At 40.3% G+C, this 21,057-nt stretch overlaps 1 protein-coding gene across 1 annotated transcript in view; it reads left to right on the forward strand.

Annotated features, from left to right (window-relative positions):
- The window catches only part of MED13 (mediator complex subunit 13), a 102,012-nt gene that overhangs the window by 16,095 nt on the left and 64,860 nt on the right, over positions 1-21,057 (forward strand). The window contains exon 3 of the mRNA XM_082201646.1: positions 11,402-11,570. Coding sequence (XP_082057772.1) covers positions 11,402-11,570 — 169 coding nt within the window. The remainder of the gene's footprint in view (positions 1-11,401; positions 11,571-21,057) is intronic.

Raw genomic sequence — 21,057 nt, forward strand, 5'->3', positions numbered from 1 at the left:
GCTCTCCAGGCTTCAGGAAGCTATCCGCAAGCCTGGGGAGCCCACGGGAGTTCCCACAGGGCTCCCTAGGCTGCGGATAGCAGCCTGCCGCCCGGCACGTGGGGCACCCTGAAACAGAGTGCCCTGCGCGCCGGGCAGACATCGGCCAGCCCCACAAGTTCGGGGGACAGCGGGGAGGCGCAGCGCCGCCATCCCGTTGTTCCTCGACCTGGTTTGGTTTCCCCTACCTGGTTTTGGGGGGGAAATAAAGGAAGAAAATTCCTTTATTTCCCCCCCCCAAAAAAACCTAGGTGCTTCCTATGGGACGGAGCGTCCTATGGGACGAAAAATACGGTATATCTAATTCTTGATTTGTTATCAAATGAGAGTTTCCAGCTGTGTAAGTTTGGAGAAGCTGATAGGTTTAAATCTCTTCACAGATAACTCCGTGTGCTGTTGTAGGATGTGGAAGTTAGTGTACAAAGTGCAGTTTGGACTTTGCCATCTTTTAATGTGTGTGTTTGCTTTTGCTCAAAACACTTGGACTATGTTTGGAAGTCTGTTGAAAATGGCATAATTTCCCTCCCCACCCCCGAACATTTATTTGATTATTACTACTTTCTAGGTTAATCATACAGCTATGGTTTTTATGCTTTTTCTGATGTTAAAGAAAATTGAAGGAAAGAAATTGTCATATTTCTTGGAAACATTTCCTTGTTTGATGCCATCTTCTATGAAGTAATAAGTTTGGAGCTCAATATTTGACTTGAGCTTGTTAAGCAGAGTTTTTTTGTTTTTGATAGTTTATATTTAAGCTTGTCAGCTACTCTAGTTTTGTAATTTTTCTTGTAATGCTCCACAAGGTGCTGCTACAAGCAAGTGGCTTGTAGCATTTATAGTAATTTTCAAACTATTTAAAAGGCATGTTTCACTTGGTTTCAATCATATTCCTTTTGTCTTCACCCAAATAACAAAACCACCACTGCAACTTTCCCCTGCTTTGGTAGCCACAAGCAAATGGTGAGTACATTCTAGGTATACCCTGAATTCATGAAGCCTCAGTAGGCCTGGTCAGTGCACTGACTGCACACCATACAGATACGTATGTTACAGCATTTTTTAAAAAATCAGAGCCTGCCCTGGACATTTGCTGCCTAAGGTGAAGAAGTTTCAAAGCAGGGCAGATGAATGACAATACTGTCAGTGGGATGGTCAGTGGGATGGTTTCATCCACTGCAACTCAGAGCAGCAGGTTAGCTTTGGGGGTGCAGGAGTCAGACCACATGGCATTGGTAACTTCATTCTCCATATAAGGCTAGGGTACTCAGGAAGAGCAGCTGTGGAGCTCTCACTACTGCCCCCTTCCAAGTACCTACCATCTGAGGCAGTTGTCTCACTCTGTCTCATATTGGGACCAGCCCTGTTTTTAAAACATGGAACTTCTGGGCCAACAGGTCATTGTGGAATGGGTTCAATCAAGTTAGAAAGTTTGAATGCCACTGCTTTAACTCCTAAGTAAATTACAGTAAACACAAACAAGTGAGCCCATAACCTTCTTAGGTTGTGGTGTGTGGTTTATAGTGGAGGGGGGATACGGTATGTGTGCCTATATGTCAGGTAATGCTAACTATACACAGGGTTGGAGGGCTGTGTGGGAAATTGGGCACCAGGGTTTTCGGCATCAAAATTTTAAGACAGCTGGGATTTTCCTAGCCCTAACTTTTTTAACCTTTCTTGTCAGTCCAGTTTGATCACATGAAACCATGTGGTCTGCCTAGGATAGGATGACCTACTCTGACAGGCAGCAATTTTTCAGGAATGTCAGACTGACATTGTTCTATTTTTGTTACCTGAGGTCCTTTTGAGTGGAGAATTGAGTCTTAAACCTTTTATCCATAAATCATCCACTGAACTGCAGTATTGATACTGTACATCCTGTAAGTTACCACATTTCCCCTCTCTATGATCTAGTGAAGAAAGCACTCAACAGTCCTTGCAGCGATTTGAGTACTGTGGGATGCTGTTGGAGCATTTGAAGTGAGATCTTTATGTAAGTCTCCTTGGTTATTATAATAAGCTGTATGTCTGTTATTTGTTGGAGTTACATACGTTGAGTATTTGCAGGAGCCATAATAGGAAGGCAGGAAAAAAAATGTTACCTCCTCTTCCCTATTAAGAGTTTACAGCATTTTTTTAAAAAAAAACAACCTCTATACAGTACATTTTACTGCTGCAAATTCTCCTGTAGAATCAGTTTTCTTCACATTCAGCAGAAAAATCAGATCGTTGGCTGCAGAATGTCTGGAATACTGAAGCAGGTATTAGCATGCTAGGAGTGTGTCTATGTATGTGGGCAATAATAAACATCAAGAGGCTCCTTTTTAAACACACGTTTCACTCTCTCCTTTATCAAATGTTCTTTGCTAGTGCTTAGTACTGTATCTGCTGCTGCTAAACAAAACAATGGACAATATTACATTTGGTAATAAAATGTTTTCATCTCTTTTCTGCCTTCCCATTTTACTGGAATATTAGTAAAATATCTGTCTGACATTATGATAGATGCCAGTAGAAGGAAGAACCCTTGAATGGTCTCTTGGAACAGCTGTGTTTGTGTATGTGTGTACACACACACTGCATTTCCTCATCAGCCTCATATTGGTATAGGCTACAAGAGAGTGAGGTTCGGTGGGCAGGTTTTGCCTGCCTCATAATGGCATTCTCAAGTTTTTCTCATTAGGGTGAATATATTAGCAAAATACTCTTATGAGAAAAAGTAGAAGAGGAACTTTTGCCTTAGAAGCCCAAGGTCTGGCATAGCAGTTAAGTTTCTTACCCTTCAGCTTCATCCCAGCTTTTCCTTGTATTTCTCTCAGATGGATTCATTAAGGGATGAGTCTACATTCAGTTTCTTGGTCACACAAATAGGTGTCAAAGAGAAGCCAGGAACAGGCTTATATTCATTATTTATTTAAGCAAAACCCTCCCAAGATCAGGAATATTCTCTATCATGCTACAACCTTAGCCAGTGTTTGGACAACCAATATGTCAATCACTGTGTCATGAGATCCACATGGAACTGAGTTGCATGAAGGGATCTGGCAGGCTATTGCCTGCTGGGCTCTTTGCCAGTAACTCTTGATGCAAAACATGTTGTCTCTTATTCTGAGCTCTGTTGGCCCCTTTCTTTTAGACACTAGTTTATGATGGAGTACCAGGGGCTTCTATTTACTTAAGAGCTTGTCCAACTGCCATAAGCCTTCCCTAAGCTGAGGAAAATGGTTTGAGCCTTCCTGGGTTGTAGCTAAAAATGTTGACTGGCAAGTTGTAGCACTGTCAATCAACCCCACTAAGGAACTGAGCACTTCCTGATGCAGCGATCTTGGTCCCAGTTACTTCATTGGTTGTTGCCAGCCCAGCAAAGATATCAGCAAGATCTGGTTGGGGGATAAGTGAAACAGGAGAAAAATGTGTGCTTCTCTCTTGTTGCACCTGTCTAGGTAAGCTAAGAATCTTGGATATATAGTTCTCTATTCTTTTTGCAGCTTAAAGGAGCTGCATTTAAGGCTTCCTATTTACTTCCACGCACCCCTGTATATTTTTTTGGGATCTGATTTCCAGGAACTGTTGCCTGCCATATTTTGACTAGAAGTTGCTGCAGACACATCTTAACAGAATTTGTGCCTGCACTTGTAACCCAACAGAGAGAGGAGATGGAGATAGAGCTGGGTATAAAATAGGCCACAGCTTTATTCCATTGAAACTTCTGACTGTTAGTATAAAGAAGGCAGGATGAAGTGGTTGATGTTGACAAGATGAGCTGCCCAGGCCAACTCCTGAGTAACCCTTGGAGAAAGGATGGGCTTGTGGTTACAGGTTATGTGGACTGATCCTACAACTGTATTCTTCACATACCCCCAAAAAGAAACCCTCCACATAACGTATTTTTCCATGTGTAAGACGCCCCCTACTTTTGGGGACCCCAAATTTAGAAAATGGGCATATGCACTATCCATGTATAAGATTCCCCCAGATTTTTAACCTTATTTTAAAGTAAAAAAAAACCCTAGTCTTATACACGGAAAAGTACGGTACCTTGAATGAAGTCAGCACTCCATGCCATTCTTGCTGGTTGAGTGGTTCCAGCCAACTGAGCTTGACACCCAGAACTTCTGCATATGCTTCTTCAAGGCCTCTCATGCTGCACAGACTAGGTCAGTCTTCTTGTTATCCTTGCAGAGCTGGATTGCAATAACTGTGGACTGTTCAGGCATTTATCAAGTAGCAGGTTTCTTGCCACTGTCATAGCTTATTGGCCCACCAAGTGTCTAGAATCCTTTGCAAATGTATCTAAATTGAATGGGATTGTATCATGTTAACAGTTTAAAAAAGTATGCCATGTCAATGTGGCTTGCTGTGTTTCCAAAAGTGGTCTGAAAGGGTGAGTTCAGAAAATAAAAATGCTTGTGTGAATTTCTCCTTATTGGACTGTTCTTGATAGTGTGTGAGTGTGTGCACATGCATAAACACACAAGAGCAGCTGTTGAACTCTAGTTTTGTAGCAAATTTGTGTGTGGCTTGGTTTTTTAATGAGATGTAAGCTTTTAAGGGGTACAACACCCCTTGTATGTGTTAGTGGGCTTTCACATGTATGTGCCCATGTGGAGCTCTGAGCTGTTGCTACTTTGACATCTTTAGAATTTTTTTCTCCCCTGTGTCATCACAGGCAATTGAGATCCCGAGGATGAGATTGTCTGTGTGTTGACATCGCCAAGGGCAAGCACTTTAAGTCCTCCCACTGCTCTCATTTTCAGTGGGTTTTTAGGGAAGGAAATAGGTTTCTGTTGTTTGGGCAAATGGGCAGTATTCCTTGTTTTGCTGTGTTCTGCTTGATGTGATACAATCGTCAAAAACAGTGTGTGCATTGAAAAACATGACCCTATTTCAATTTGTTTTAAATAGTGTTAAACACTAAAGAATTTGTAACAGTATTAATAGTACTGACTCCTTGTTGTTGTTTTTTAATTAGGAAAATAATAATCTCTTGGCAACAGGAATTCAATATTCTGCCACCTATTGAAAAAAATATGATTATGAACAAGTTGTCACTTGATTTCCATTTAGCAACCCTTGTCTTTATCCAGAATCTCAAGGTACTCTGTTAAATACTATTTTATAGCATGTCCTGACAACCAATCTGGACAGTAATAAATAAATGCTGTAACTTCTAAGAACAGGTATGTGTGTATGTGTTTCATTCATCTGGATTAGGGAGTGGAGAAAAAGCCTTCTGGAACATACCTAAAACCTCTGTAATCGCTTGTCCAGAAAACATATATTAAATGTTCTAATCTCTTTCCAGAAAACATGAGTTTTGCAAAGCTATGTTCTCATATACACATGTGTGCACCACAAGGGAACTTGGCACATTTTTTTCAAACATGTGACACCCCCTCTTCCCAACTAATGGTGTATTAAATCATTCCTGAAGGCGCTTCTGAAGGTTCATTTCAACTTAATCTCATTAGATCTATTCTGTGCCTTGAAGGTGAAGTAATTCTCTTTTTTATTTTGCAAGATGGGTACTTCTTCCATCTGATCATTATCTTGTAGTTACGTTTTGAGTCTGTCTCCTGATTCTTTAATGGCGAGGAGTTTGTGTTCCCTTTGTGTATGTTGCTCTCCGTTATTATGGAGAGCTGTGTACTCATCAGGGGCTGAATAGACCCCCACAGAAAGCATCAGGTTTTGCTTGTGTCCTCCAGATAATTATAGTTGTGCAGTGGTTTGCTGAAAAGCATGTTCCTATGGACAGCTAGTTAGGGCAAATAAAGAGCTTATGTAGGGCTGACTGCACTGCTTTCTCATGAAGGACGCCTTTCTCTTGAAGGCTAACTGAACCCTTTTTAGGGTGAATGGTGGTCAAAGACAGCAACTGGATTAATGATTTAGTACTCCAGGATATGGTTTCATGATTTCAGGTTGACACATTTTAAACTTGTGGTGTCACAATCATGTTTATCCCTGTGATGTCCCTGCTTGGTAGGTTGCAATTATCACCAGGGAGTGTCTTGCCTAGTAAGTCCACTTGAATTGCTCAAGTCCACATTCTAAACATGAATTCTAAATAGGAAGCATCTCCTGCTGAGTTCAATGCAATTTACTTTCTGCTAAATATGTTTACGTAGAATTGATCCCTTAATCCAACTTGTGTTTTGGATCGTTACAAATTTTGTTGTTAATCTCATGCATTCCTTTTATGGTTTTTTTGGGGGTGTGTGTGTGCTAGTTCTGCTTTATCTCTCCATGCAGTGAGAAGTCTGCAGTTCAAACTTCCTGGCTGTGTGTAAGAAGTGAATATGTGATTTTACCTTTTACTTGAATGCAGAGTCTCCCTTGACAACAAATCTCTTGTTTGGCACAGAAGTCATACATTATTTGTTATCTCTGTTGACTCTGACTCTGAAGATGCCAGATGACTTGTGTGTGTGTGTGAGAGAGAGAGAGAGAGAGAGAGAGAGAGAGAGAGATCTACTCCTCAGCGCCAAAGGAAGGAAATTAAGAACAAGATCAGCAGAAGATAAAGTTAAGTGCATGTATAAATATGAAGACGATCTGCAGAAGCGACATGGAAAAGAGTTAAGAGCTTTGGACAGAAGATCACCAGGTTGATGGACCATATGGAATTGATAGAAAGGACTGACAGAATCCGAGACCAGGGAGAAGAGACGGTGAAAGAAGATTGGAAAAAAGTTTAAAATTTATTTAGAGAAATATTGTAAAATTAATGAGTGTTAGAAAAATGTTGGAATGAAATTACATGGCTTTAGTAGAAACGTTATAAGGAGTTAAGTTCAAATAAGTTTTAGGGTTTTAATAGTAAGATAAGGTTAAAATAAATCAAGACAATTAAATGACAGAAAACAGTGAAAGATGGAAAGGATTTGCTGAAATAATTAATAACTAGAATACAAAAAAGGGAGGTGTGAGGAGGTCGATGAAACAAGTTAATAAAAGACAAAGATCTGGAAATATTGGATGTGTTTTTTTTTAAATTGTTTTTGTTTTTGTTTTGATGTATTGTGTCTTTTGTTTTGTTTTTTATGTATTGTAATGTATTGATCTGTATTGTTTACTTTTTCTCTTTTTTTACTTCTTTCTGTAATCTTTAAACTTTTAATAAATATTATTAAAAAGAGAGAGAGAGAGATGTTGAGCTCCAAAATAGGCAGTATTAGTTTAGTTCTCTTCTTCTTTGGCCTGCTGCAGAACTCAGCAGTACAGAAAGTAGACTCTGTTCCTCTGTTCAAAAAAAGCAGAACCTGTGCCTGCTCTGAAGTTTGATATGAGATGAGGATCTCATTTTGTTTTCTGCTTTCTTTCTTTTTTGGAGAAGGAGCATCTGTTTGGTGTTTTGCATCACTGGGGTATTTGTCCTCACATTTGGAGCTATGGAGAATCTGCACAAGGGTCTTTGACCCTGAATGCTGAATGGTCAAATGGCCCCTTGATGCCCTATGGTTGAGGTTGTCTTAGAGGTCTACTGTGATAAGTTTTAATGCATTGTTGTGGATCTTTGAATCATTGTACATCTCTTTCATCCTTGGAAAGTTAAGCATGTATTATAATTGGGCTTTGTGAGTTCATGGGGTTTTTTTGTTTGTTGTCTGGTTTATAGTACTGCCCCATAATCAAATGGAACCACTGTAGCTACAAAAATCCTAGGACACAGTATCTGTTGGTTTGCATGCCTTTATTATTTGAGCCTTAATGATGTTGCAGAGGCACACCACTTTAGCTCTTTGTGGTCACTTCCTGAACATATTTAAAACGTGAGTCAGAACAGAGACAAGTCAGGAGTAGCCCTATTATAAAAATGGACTATGCTGGCAGGTGACTGGGCTGTACAACCTGCATTGAAAATTACATGAAAGCAGAATCTTGCGCAAGAAGAGCTCTGTTGGGTCAGACTGATAGTCATGTGTCAGGGATGGGAACCCTTTTTCAGCCCGTGGGCCACATAGCAGTAGTTGACAGGACCAGAGGCAAAAGTGGGTGGAGCAATGGATATGACTCTTTCCTTTGTACTGTAGGCTACATTCCAGCCACACCCACATTCTGCTTCATTTTCCATCCAGGCAAGGAAGAGGCATTATCATAATTTAAAAACACATTCCAGTCAAGCAAAAGCACTCAAAGAAGTTGCAGAGCATGGCTGCTGAGGGGTGTGGGCTGGGGAGGAGGCATGGTTGAAGAAGAATCCAGAGAGCAAGAAAGACCTGGAGGGCTGCATTTGGTTCTTGGGCCTGAGGTTCCTCACCTCTAGCCTATCTAGTCCAACATCTTGTGTCATTGTATTGGTGAACAGATTCTCATTAGTAAGGCTTGAAGGCAGTATACCTCTTCCATTATTGATCCCCAGGAGCTGCTTCCCTGTATTCTTTTCTGTTCACCTTCTGGATTGGGGCATACAACCCTGCATGGGACTGAGTGACGAATCAGGATTTTATTCTGAAGAAGCCTTTTGAAAACTGGCTGACATTTTGTGTGAGTGTGTGTTTAGGTGTTCGTACGATGATCCGTGCTCTCTTAATAACCTCATGTGAGCTTACCCCCATATAAATCTGACAGGCTTCATTATTGGATTCTGGTAGCACTTATCAGTGTTGCCAAGTTCAACCCACTCCTTGGTACATCTAAGTGTTGATCAACATGGATAGAAAAATTTGAAGCTTCAGTATCTTTTCCCAAAGAAGTGCAAGACCCTTTTTTGAGGTGACAGCTTGGAAACTGATTAAACAAGCACTGTCTTTAGTGACCTTTGTTATTCAACCTGGAGGCAATAAAATGGGTAGAAAGAAATCCTGATTGACTTATTGTTTGCCTTTTCAGCCAGACATCCGCCTTCTAAAGTTGGTGCTGGTAAATTCATGTAATAGACATTGAGCTCAAAATTCTTCAGATGTCAGCCAGCCACCTTTTTAAAGTGGTTATGTGGTACATACTCTTGCCTGGGAAAAGGAACAAGTCATTGAACTGTAGTGCTGCAATCTGACTGAAAGAAGTCTGTTAACATGGAAACAATATCTGATGTGCATGATAAAAACACATTGTGAAAGTATCTGTCAGGTTAAACTTTTTTTTTTGTCTGGGGAATACATCAAATGGATTCAAAATTGGCATTATGTGTTCTGGGGAAATGCAAGTTTTGCTTCTGTCTAGAGATTCTAGAAAGTCCATGCCATTTGCTCCTAAACGTAGATTTTGATGTGGACACCTGTACTCCTGGAAACCTTAGGTCAGACACTTCTTCCCTGTTGTCTGAGTGGACATGTGCAAACATTACAGAGACTTCAGCTGATGTCATTGTCTACTCTTGGTGAAAGCTGAGTTTGTGTAGGTATATTGGAATGAACTGGACAATAATGACAAACGACAACTCTCAAACCTCTAGTGTTTTGATGCCTATCTCATTTGTATTTCTGGCTGTAGCAAAGGTTCACCATGCTTGTGTGTCATGCCCTACAATTCTCTATAATTCCTGCAATTCCTGAGTTGCTTGGTGTTGAGGTGGGTCAGGTTATGACCTCTCCACACCACTGTTCCCCAGCGCAGTAGTTTTTCTCCCCAAGGCTGACATTTATGTGTTTCTGGATACAGACTTGTAGGCTTAACTGGGTCAGAACCACAATCTGTCTAGTCATCTTCTTTATTACTGTAAATTATTGGGAGTGGAAGGAGCTCGCATATCAGATGGACTGTTGGAGTGGGTGGGGGGAGCACAACTCCTGCTGCAGCAGTGCAGTCAGTTCAGTGAGGATCAAGTCAGGGTGTGTTAGGTTGTGACCTCACCTCAAAACTATTCCCAAGGGCAGTACAGTGGTACCTCAGGTTACATACGCTTCAGGTTACAGACTCCGCTAACCCAGAAATAGTGCTTCAGGTTAAGAACTTTGCTTCAGGATGAGAAAAGAAATCGTGCTGTGGCAGCAGCAGGAGGCCCCATTAGCTAAAGTGGTGCTTCAGGTTAAGAACAGTTTCAGGTTAAGTACGGACCTCCGGAACGAATTAAGTACTTAACCTGAGGTACCACTGTACTTTGACTCATAAGAGTGCATAGCAACCATTCATTCCTATGAAAGAAAGCCAAACGGGCATTATTGGAAGTGTTATGGCAAGGATGTGCTGTCAAACTCTGTCCCCCAATTGTATTTCTTGATCGTTGTGGCAGAAGAGTGAATGGAATAGAATGATTGTCAATAGGGGAGTGGAGTAGAATGTGAGGAAGTGAGTGCTGGAAATTATCACTGAAGAAGAGAGTGGTTGAAAGGATGGAAAGAAAGAAGGAACTAGATGAGCAGGATAGTAAAAACATATGTAAAATAGTTTGCATATTTATTAAGGGGTGTTAGGTTAGAACTCTTGTAAGACGCCCGGAGTGGCTGGGGAAACCCAGCCAGATGGACAGGATGATAATAATAATAATTAATAATAATTAATAATAATAATAATAATAATAATAATAATAATAATAATAATAAATAAATAAATAAATAAATGTATGAAATGGCTTGTTGTTCTTCATGTAATGTTCCTTAATTAAATGTGGGTTAATGTTTCAACTGCCTGTGTTCTGATCTGGGTAGATTCTAAGAGTTAATTTTCCACCCCCCGCTCCTACCTACCTTGTGTGAATAAATATATGAAGAGAGCTTTGTTCCTTTTAAGTAAGCAGCTACCATAAGCAGGTATTTTAAGGGAAGTCAGGCTTCAGTGGAGTATCTGAGGAAGTGACCTAGTGACCAGGCCTTTTTAAGGGATTCCTGGAACATCACAGTAATGTTCTAGTGTGACAGGACCCACTTGTTTAGTTTATATGGGGCCTGAGCCTGTGTGTGGCAAATACGTCTAAGCCTCTGGTTGAGTTTGATGGGAGTGTCACGCATGTTCCATTAAAACCAAAGTGCCCAGCTTGGGCTAGATGGTGCCTGTAATAATAAAAATTAAGAAGACAGGTCCTTTCCCCAAAGATAATGCATACTAAACTTTGACAGCAGGAGCGCTCTTATAGTTCATTGACAGAGCAAATGACTGGCATGCCGAAAAACCCAGGTCCTGTCCCTGGCATCTGTGGTTAAATAGAAAGGTCTTTTAAGAGCAGCATGAGGCCTCTGTCTGAGACAACAGAGAGCTCCTAATTGGGTGGCCTGTATTTGGCTTGATGGGCCATTTTCTGTCTTTCTGTAAGACTCTTCAATATGTTTATGTTGAAGAAGCCTATGGGGTACTCTTAAATGTAATGTATGAAGTGACCTTTTAGTCAGCACTAATGTTATTGCTGTTATTGTTGGTGGCGTTCTTTTTCTTTGCACCTCCACTGAAAGCTGGCTGTTAACTTTTTTCCCCCCTCCCATGCTTGCAGATGAGGAAGACGGTGTGTGGGAGAATGGGCTTTCCTACGAATGTCGCACTCTGCTATTCAAAGCAATTCACAACCTGGTGGAAAGATGTCTAATGAACCGGAACTTTGTGCGCATTGGGAAATGGTTTGTGAAGCCTTACGAGAAAGATGAGAAACCTATAAATAAAAGGTAGGATACCTTGTGCATTTTCCTTCCCCTTTTCCTTCCTAGTGTGTTTTTTACTTGCAGCTTCAGGATAATGGTTATTTGTTTTGTACTACAAATAGAGAACGGTGAACTGATTCTTCATGCAAGTGCAGATCTCATGTGGTGATGGAATAGACTTCCATATGTTTGTAATTTTCTAAAATAGAATCTTCCTCTACAGCTATCCTTGTGCTTCTATCATTCCTTTTTATATTTGCTTGTTCTGATACTGATGGAGCCAGGATTTTACTTCAGTTGTTTCTTGTCCAGGCTGCTGTTGGCAGTATAAAAATACAAGGTAAAACCTCACATAGAAGAGCTATAAAAATATTTGGTAAATTACTCTTTCAGAATATAGACAACGATGGAGTAGCCATTAAAAATACCACCAAACGACAGTAGTATAAAACACTTCATTAAGACCAACTAAAAGTCACAAAATTGGAAGCTTTAGAGTTCTACAGCACTCTTAAAACTAGATATTAATGCCTTGAGACATCCCTCGTCTTCTCCAGAAGACAGTTTTGAAGGAACATGGGGGAAAGAACTGGAAAGCTTATTGGCTGGTTTGAGATGATTTTGTTCACTCTAATAAAAGGTGATATATCACCTTTTTAGGAATGCACGACAGTGTTGTCCTCTTCTGCAGCATATTGTGTGAATTTTGTTGTTGACTGACAAAATGGTGAGCTGCAGCGAGGCTTGAAGAATGCATATTGGAAATACTTCATTACTTTTTTTTGTTTCCAGAGACATATTATTTCAAAACTGTAGTTGTTTTGCATCCCTAGACCATTCTTCTTGTAGAATCCCTTCGAGGGTTGCTTTATGTATTTCCTATAGAAAACCATAAAGTGGAATGGCAGACACATGTTTCTAAGGATGCAGGGTATGCTTGCCAAGGAATCCCATTTGGCCATGGGTCCTTGGCCCATCTGCATTGTTTAGAAACAGCACCTGTCATTCACACCATATGCTTGCTAGCGGGAGAATTTAAGTAGGTGCAATGAACATGGTTGCTTTTGCAATGCCCTCTTCATGGAGATCCACCTGGCATTCTCTCATAATTTAGGCACCAAGCAAAATCACTTCTGTTTCCCCATGCTTTTAAGGACCGCTAATGTCAGCTCATTTTAACTTGGAGCAGTTTTATTTTAGCGCTTAGTTTAACCATTTGTTGCTGTTTTAGTTCATGTTGGTTTGTATACTTTATTTTCTTATTTATTTCTGTTGCACTTTTATTTTTATCCTCCCAGGGAGTACAGTCGTATTTTGATTTTTCAAACAGCTTAGTTCACAAACAACTTGGAACTCGAATGTCGGAAACCTAGAAGTAGGTGTTCCAGTTTGTGAACTTTGCCTTGGAAGCTGAACGTCCCGCACAGCTTCTGATTGGCTGCAGGATGCTCTTGCAGCCAATCGGAAGCTGTGCCTTCATTTTTGAATGTTTCGGAAGTCAAATGGACTTCTGGAACGCATTCTGTTTGAAAACCAAGGTACGACTGTATAAATTTGCTGAAGGTGTGAGATGTAAATATAATAAGTTTGAGGCAGCTTTCACTTGTATGTGTTCAAGTTCCTTTTTAACCCCTGAATATTATTTTAATCCCCGTATTCTGTTCTGGTGAAAGTTCTACTGTAGCCTGTGCCAGTTTTAGTCTGACAAAGAACAACCCAAACAATAATGTGTTTCTTTACTAATAAATTCATGGAGGATTAGGCTGTCAATGTCTACTAGTCACGATGGTTATTTTACCCAGTGTTGGTGGCCCTGTGCCTTTGAATATCAGTTGCTGAGGATCACAAGCCGGAGCGAGCTATTGTGTTTATGTCCACTTGTGGACTTACAAAGCCCACTGTGAGAAATGACTGCTGGACAAGTATTCTCAGTTTGGTTTAAGTTGGCAGTGTGGTGTGCTGCTTGCAGCCAGAACTCTTGGTTATGATTTTGTCTGGTTGTTAACTGTGCGATTCGTTTCAGATATGTGTGGCTTTTTTAGTTGATGAAGCAGAATCTATGCATTTAAGAAGCAAACAGAGTTTTAATACTGAAATCAAATGTGGTTCTTACAGCTGCTATAATACGTTATAGTCCCAGCATTTTGAACTATTCAAATTATCTTTAAAAATGACATTGCCATCTAAATTTTGATAGACATCTTTAGAATTGCTAGTGCTTGAAGGATGGCACCTGTTAGCAGCTCTTCAGAAATGCTTTGTCAAATTTATGTCTTAGAAGTTTGTGAAAAGCAAATTTGTTTTGGCACAACCAGCCAGATACGGTACAAATTATAAATGTACAGCTCTGTTGGCAAATACTGGGTAATATTTTTTTCAAAATAAGTGCTAATTCTTATGAATACCGTTATAACTACTCTTTGCCCCAGATATTCAGCTAATGATTAATAAATGTCTGGAATTTTCACTTTTCAGAGACACCTAAGCAACTTGTGTTAGATTCAGATATCTCAACATAGGACACCAGTTGCTTTTGAGTTTGGGGTTCATAATTCCTGCATTGCAGGGGTTTGGATTCTATGACCCTTTCGGTCCCTTCTGACTCTACAATTCTGTGATTTTAATTTTTCCCTCAAGTAGCTGTAGTATCTGGCGCACTGGTGCTTGGATGGGATATAATTTTCTAATAAGCTTATTGGGCATAACTAGCACCATCATGGTGAGATGTGCAAGAGCAAGGCAGGCTCTTGCCAAACATATTGACTAGAATTCTCAAAGGCTGACATTGGAAAGGAAAAAAATCAATTCAGATCTGGGACCAATCCCCCACTCCAGAACACCAGACCGCACAGGAGAGATATCCCCATAATGTTCTCCGAAAGTGAAGCATGTTTAATTGGAACAGAACAAGAGGAGGAACTGCCTTAAACCACAGTGCAGATTCCACTTCTAATCAGTGCTAGCAGTAAGCTCAGTTCCATCTCTCATCTCTCAAGTGGAAGATGTAACAGTGGCAACAAGGTCAAACAAGGCACAGGAAGACCTCCCCAATGCGGACCTTCTGTTATTGATTTTATGGACCTCCCTTTCCCTTTTATCCACCAGATCCTCATCAAATGTGCACTGGTGCTACCGAAGTAATTTTTAAAAAATAGCAACTCCAGCAGCTCCCCTCGCAGCATAGGGATACTTCTGACGCTGAGAACAGAAGAGAAGCTATTTTGATTATTCTGCTCCTTTTGCCAGTCAGCCCTTCTCTCCTGGACTGAGGCCATTAGTTATGAAACCAAATACTTCAAATGTGTATGCAAGTACTTTTCTGAACACACACCTTTTTATTCCGGATTCCTCTGTCATAATTATAGTTAACTAGTAAAGGCTATTTATTTTTAAAACATTTATATCCTGCCTTTTCACCATATAGACCTTCAAGGCAGCTTACAACCATAAAAAAAATAAAAAATTGTAGTTTAACATCCAACAGCAGTGAAGGGCATATTGATTGCTGTTACAGGCTTGAGTGAATAGGACACACTTAGCATGGTGCCTAAAAGATAATGATAGCACCAGCCAAATGTGTTTGGGAAGGGGGTTCTATATCTGGGACGCTATAACTGGAGAGCCCTATTTCCAGTAGCCGCCCACCTAAACTTTGAAGGTGGGAGCATCTAAGGAAAAGGCTATGGTCACTGGTTGGGCAAGAGATTCTTTGGATACTCTGGTTCCAGACTGTTTAGGATTTTGTAAGTTAATAGTCCCCACACTGTAAGCTTCCTTTGAAAAAACGGGGGCAGGGGGATGTAAGAAGCTGCCTTAAGTGAGACTCTCTGCCCATCTAGCCAATTGTTGTATACCTAGACATGCAGTGACACTCCAGGGTCTCTGGGAAAGGCTTTTTGCAACCATCTGCTGCCTGAATCTTTTTGAACTGGGGGTGCTAGGGATTTAACTAGGGACCCCCTGCATGCAAAGCAGGTGCTTAACCACTGAGTTGTTTTTGTAGTTACTGCTCTTAGTTTTCTCTAGAACTGGGTGGTCCAACATGCAGCCTGAGGGCCATATGCGGCCCTCAATGCCTTTTTTGGCAGCCATCACACTGCCTTCCCAAAGTGGGGTAAGTGAGACTGGGCTTTGGGAAGGGGAAGTGGTGGCTCTGACAGGGTCCTAGAGTAAGGTTACCAGACGCCCCCGTTTCCCGGGAACAGTCCCCAGATTTACAAGGTAGTCCCCATACGAAGTTCATTGAAGTTGAAAAGTGTCCCCGAAAAAATCTGGTAACCTTATCCTAGAGCCCAGCTATCCCCTTCTCAAACCCTTATTAGCGCTTTGCTAGCTTCAGGAAGGAGGTGAGAGGGCTTCAGGACCCTTCCAGCAGTGGCAGACCTTGGGGTCTCAAATTTCAGCAGTGCCCTGTGTGACACCCAAATTTGGCACCCCCTATCTTTCTTTTCTCATTCTACATAATGGTTTCAGATCCCTCTGCGGTGCCCCTTAGGCTCCGCACTCAGTGCGACTGAACTGGTCATGCTCCCCTAAATCCATCTCTGCCTCCTTCCCAAAACCCAGTGCCTCGCTTAGCTAACTTTTGGAAGGCAGCATGAGGGCTCTCTCTCTCTCTCTCTCTCTCTCTCTCTCTCTCTGTGTGTGTGTGTGTCAAATTTTGGCCTCACTCCCTACCCCCTGCAACAAGCAGCATGCGGGCTGCAGGTTCTGTGTTTAAGTACTCTTGCAGCCCACTTGGTATGAAAAGTTGGCCTCCCCTGCTCTAGAAGTATGAGTGTGTGTTTAACATGAAATTGCTTTCCATTGAGTGGTCTTTGCTTCAAGTGGTGGCCTTTGGCTTTCAGCTAGATTTACACCTCTTGAGGATATGAACATGCAACTGTCTCTTCCTCCTTCTACTCTTGGTGCAGGAGTTTGGAGACCCGAAAGCTTTCAGGTACTTGCAAGTACATAGAACACTAAAACACACACACAACAACAACCCACAGACCTCTATAGCTGTTCTTGTATGAATATATGTTTTTAGAGTACATGAGGGTTTTGTGTGTGCATTTTGCTCTCACTCAGTGGTTTAATACCGTTAGCTGTCACTTTTTTTTTTTTATTAAGGCCTTTCTTAAAAGGCAGAATCAGCTTTATATGTGTCAGCCCCTTAAGGTCAAATGGTTATAATTTCACCAATTCCGATGAGCACCTGATAAAGGAAATAACAATTGCCAGCACCTACGCTCCCTGTGTGAAATGATAGAATATGATGACCTGACCTCTAAAATGAATAAATGTATTGAAGCCTGCAAAGACTGCTTTCTTTCTTTTTTATTAGGTAAAACTTTTAATGAATAATTCACTTATCACTGAAAGGGCAGAAATAATTAGCCTTTTAAGTATCTCTGCACTTAGTCTGCACCCTTCACATTTTCCCATTGACATGGCCTGAGGACATTCTTGAAGGAAATTCCATAGTGGGAGTCAGACAGCTTTTCTGAAGTGTTTCGCTTGTGGTTTAATTTCAGCCACTTCTTTCTTGCAACAGCTCCAGCTGAGGAATACTGTACTTCTGCTGCTTGCAGGCAGGCGTGTGTGTGTGTGTGTGTGTGTGTGTGTGTTTTGTTTCCCAGGAAAAAACAGCCATATGAAGGCTTTTTTTTTTTAAGGGGAAAAATGTAAAATGTGTGCAGACTCGTTTTATGAAAAAAAATACTTCGCAGAGGGGAGAGATCAAGACATGTCTATTTATTTAGTACTTAATTAGATATTAAATCCACCCCACCCTGGGGGGAAACTACAGCTGCCTTTCCGGACTGAGCTGCTGTGCGCCACCTTATGGGCTTTCCCCATAAGGAAATTATTTCACTACTATTTTATTCCATTAATGTGAAGCTGTTAATTTATTTTAGTGCAGTTTACTGTGTACAGAACAATCACTTTGCATGGAAGGAAAAGCAAAGAGTCTTGTGGTACCTTAGAGACTAAGAAATTTATTAAGGCATAAGCTTCGTGGGCTACAGTCCACTTCATCATATGCTTGAAGCGTTATCCTGATTCACAAGTGTTTGTGTGTCTGTGTGTGGAGTGCACACACAGAGTCCCCCCCCCCAATATATCAATTGGGGGGGGGTGGGTTAGTAAAGAGATTAGAGGGAAATGAAATGCTGTTCACACTGTTCACATTCAATCTCTCAACTATGTACATATATCTGTAACTCAGATTAATGCTTCATACATTGTAGACTGTAGTGCACAAAAGCTTATGCCCTGATAAATTTCTCAGTCTGCCACAATACTTGTTGTTTTTGCTGTAAATGAGAGTTTCAACTTCATGGCTCTCTTATTAATTTGAAAGAGTTTGTTAGAATAAACATTCATGTGGTAGGGATAAATACAAATAAAATGTAAAGAACACAAGATGTTGTATCTCAGCGAAGTTTTCGGGGCACCCTACACACTGCCCCATTGAAAGTAATGGAGGTTGCTTCTTTTTGATCCTGAAGTTAAATATTAGATTAGAAAACTCAAGTCCAATTGTATTGCATGTGCTATACTTGGAGAGAATTTAGTAGCTATTTTGTATGGATACGGAGGAATAATGTTCTTGCTTATTCTTTGTTCTGGCTTTAGTTTGAGGGTGGGGCTCCTTAGTTCTTACAGGTTAAGTGATCTCTGGCAAAAAAATTTTTTCTTGTGCAGGCTTTCCATAGCAAAAGAATAGTATCTAGTGTACCCTGGAATATTTAGGGATAGTTTGTGATTTGTTTGTAGATTACAGAAGGAGAGTCTCTTTGATTAGAAAATGAAAGTTAAATCAGATGTTTATCATGGCCAATGGAGTAGGTGTCAAGAATGGGTCATCTGCAGATCACCCTAGCTCTTCCCTCCCTGCTTCGTAAAATGCATATTTTCATGGAACTGCAACAGTAATAGGAGATTTTATATTTATATATGTATATAATTTATATATGTATATAAATTACTATATTTTTCTGCAAATTATTTTCTTTTAGAAATGTCTTGTTGCATAAAATTAAATAGTAACATAATGAATGAACACAGCATGTGTTATGCATTTATAATTGATACAATACTAGCCTAGTCAAACGTTAAAAACTTTTTTCTGCTAACTCTCCCTAATCAGCGCTGTGTTTATGGGCAGATCACTTTGGGCATTATAAAATTATAAAACAATTCCTCCTTCCCAGTGTCTTAATACTGCCTCCCAAAAATGATCTAATGTAAGGAAAAAGTGTGCTATTGAGTTGTCATGCCTTTCAAGCAGCAAGTAAAGCTTTGTGTTTGTTTGAACGTAACCTTTTAAGCCACAGTGACAGAACAATCCTACTCTAGGTGAGTGTGTGTAGGATTTCACCTGAGTGGATTTCATTATGCCTCCCCCACCATAATTTCAGCTTCTTTTGGCTATAGGAAAAACCTTTTCAGCTATTTGCACACTAAATAAAATTAACATGCAGTTAGTCAACAAAAGGGGGAAAAAGACATGTTTAAGCATGCTGAATCCGCCTGGGAAATGTCAAATTGACAATATGGTACATTGACATTTTGCTTTTATTCTGTATGATTCTCAAATTGATGCCTTACAACATGACATTCTGTGGTTGGTCCCTTGAATTTTTTTTTGATGTGACTTTAAAGTCCATACAGTAGTTGAAAGTAGTGAATTTGTATGAATCACAATCATTTTAGCACCAAATTCTTGAGGTTTTCTGCAGTCAGGAGATTTAGAAACAACAACAACAACAACCGCAAGCTGTAGCCTTGAGGTCTGCACATTGCTCATCTCTTTGTTTAAAATTCTTTTGACCCCAGCACGGGACCCCAAACACATTTTCCCTTCATGACTTCAAAATATTATTATTTTTAGTTGCAAAGAATCATTCAACAGGGAGTTCAAAAGTCAATTTTATTTGAAACTTATTGTTGTCACCCCCAACCCCCCACAAAGGGATCCTAAATCTAGGATTGTTTCATAATTGCATGGTAGAAAATTGAGATGCCAGGGGCTAAGCTTGTGACTTTATGGAGGAAAAGATATTGAAGGTCCTCCCCAAAACTTTTTGCATATCTTTCTTATTGAAACTGTGGTCCCAAACACACCCTCTGTTGTAGATGAAGTTGCAGGTTGCTGCACCCTAGGGCACCCAAGTTAGGTTTTGTTTGCTTACTTACAGTGTTTATCTGAGTCAATGTTTATCTGAGTCACCCAATTACATTGTTCTCCAGAGAACATGAAATAATAAAATACTATATTAATATAGCATATCATATAACAATTGTAGCATACAACCTGGGGAGAAAGATAAAAACAGTCTTGCAGCATGGCTAAAAATATGTTGCGTAAACAGTGGGTTGCCATTCAGAACTGTTAAGATCATAGATTTTTAAATGCCTGGGAGAATCAGAAAGCATTGGGGGAGAGCGAAGCTTTGTCAATTTGAGGGAAATGGGAGCAAAAGTTGAAAGCAGAAACCAACATTTGTAGTAAACAAAAGGAAAGTTTATTACCTGGGCTTGGAAACAACATATAGGCCTTGGCGTTATGATCCAGAAATGGAAACTAAACACCCCACCATCATCAACATGTCATAGTAACTGCAGATATATGAAACTAGACATGCATATTTATTAGATTTCTCTTCTTCACTCTAGTTAATGATATAAAACCTGCAAGTTCCATTTTCTCTAACAGGGGTTGTTAAGAACAGCAGTCCCCTGCTCCAGTGCCTACCTGGTAAAGTAACTCACTTGCAATGGATGACCTCCTACACTTCTCTTGTCTAGCCTCCCCCACTTATTTGTCACCTTCCAGGGCTAGGGATGTGGCATTCCCACTGTCTTAAGGTGATCTATTCTGTAGCAAGGGGATTGCCCCCTAAATTCAAAGGCTGCTTCCTGACAACTTCAGCCATCACCCCCCTGATAACTCCCAGGCATGTTAAATAGGTAGCATAGCCCAGGCTGTCTAAGCATTGTGGACAAACAGCCTTTGAGTGTGTCCAAAAACCAGTACACACCAGAAATCCAATTAAGCAGTTTATTTGATATTAAAGAAAAGAGGAAAGTGTTAAAAATGATGCAGGTGCAATCAAAAGGAAAATAAAATACTACACCAGAATATAGATCTATCTAATCCTATATGAGGCAAACTGTAATGGAGAAAAAATCTCGCTTGGTAATCTCTGCTGTTGGTAATCTCTGGAATTGGTTGTAGGATGAAGAACAAAGAATGCAGGGAACATGTTGATATTTATGGTTTCAATAATGATGATAATGATGATGATTTAAATGTGTATATCACCCTTCATCCAAAGTTCACAGTTCAAAACATACAAATGTAAAATGAAAACACAGAATACATAATAAAACAAAAGCAAAACTAACCAATAAACCTGTCTCCCACAGACACATTTAAATGTTAATCAATGCCTTGTTGAAGGGGAAATTTTCATCTGGTGCCTAAAGATAGTAACAAAGGCACCAGGCGAGGCTTCTTTGC

The sequence above is a fragment of the Podarcis vaucheri genome, assembly GCF_965113315.1.
Source record: "Podarcis vaucheri genome assembly, chromosome: 15".
In the NCBI taxonomy this organism is placed as follows: Eukaryota; Metazoa; Chordata; class Lepidosauria; order Squamata; family Lacertidae; genus Podarcis; species Podarcis vaucheri.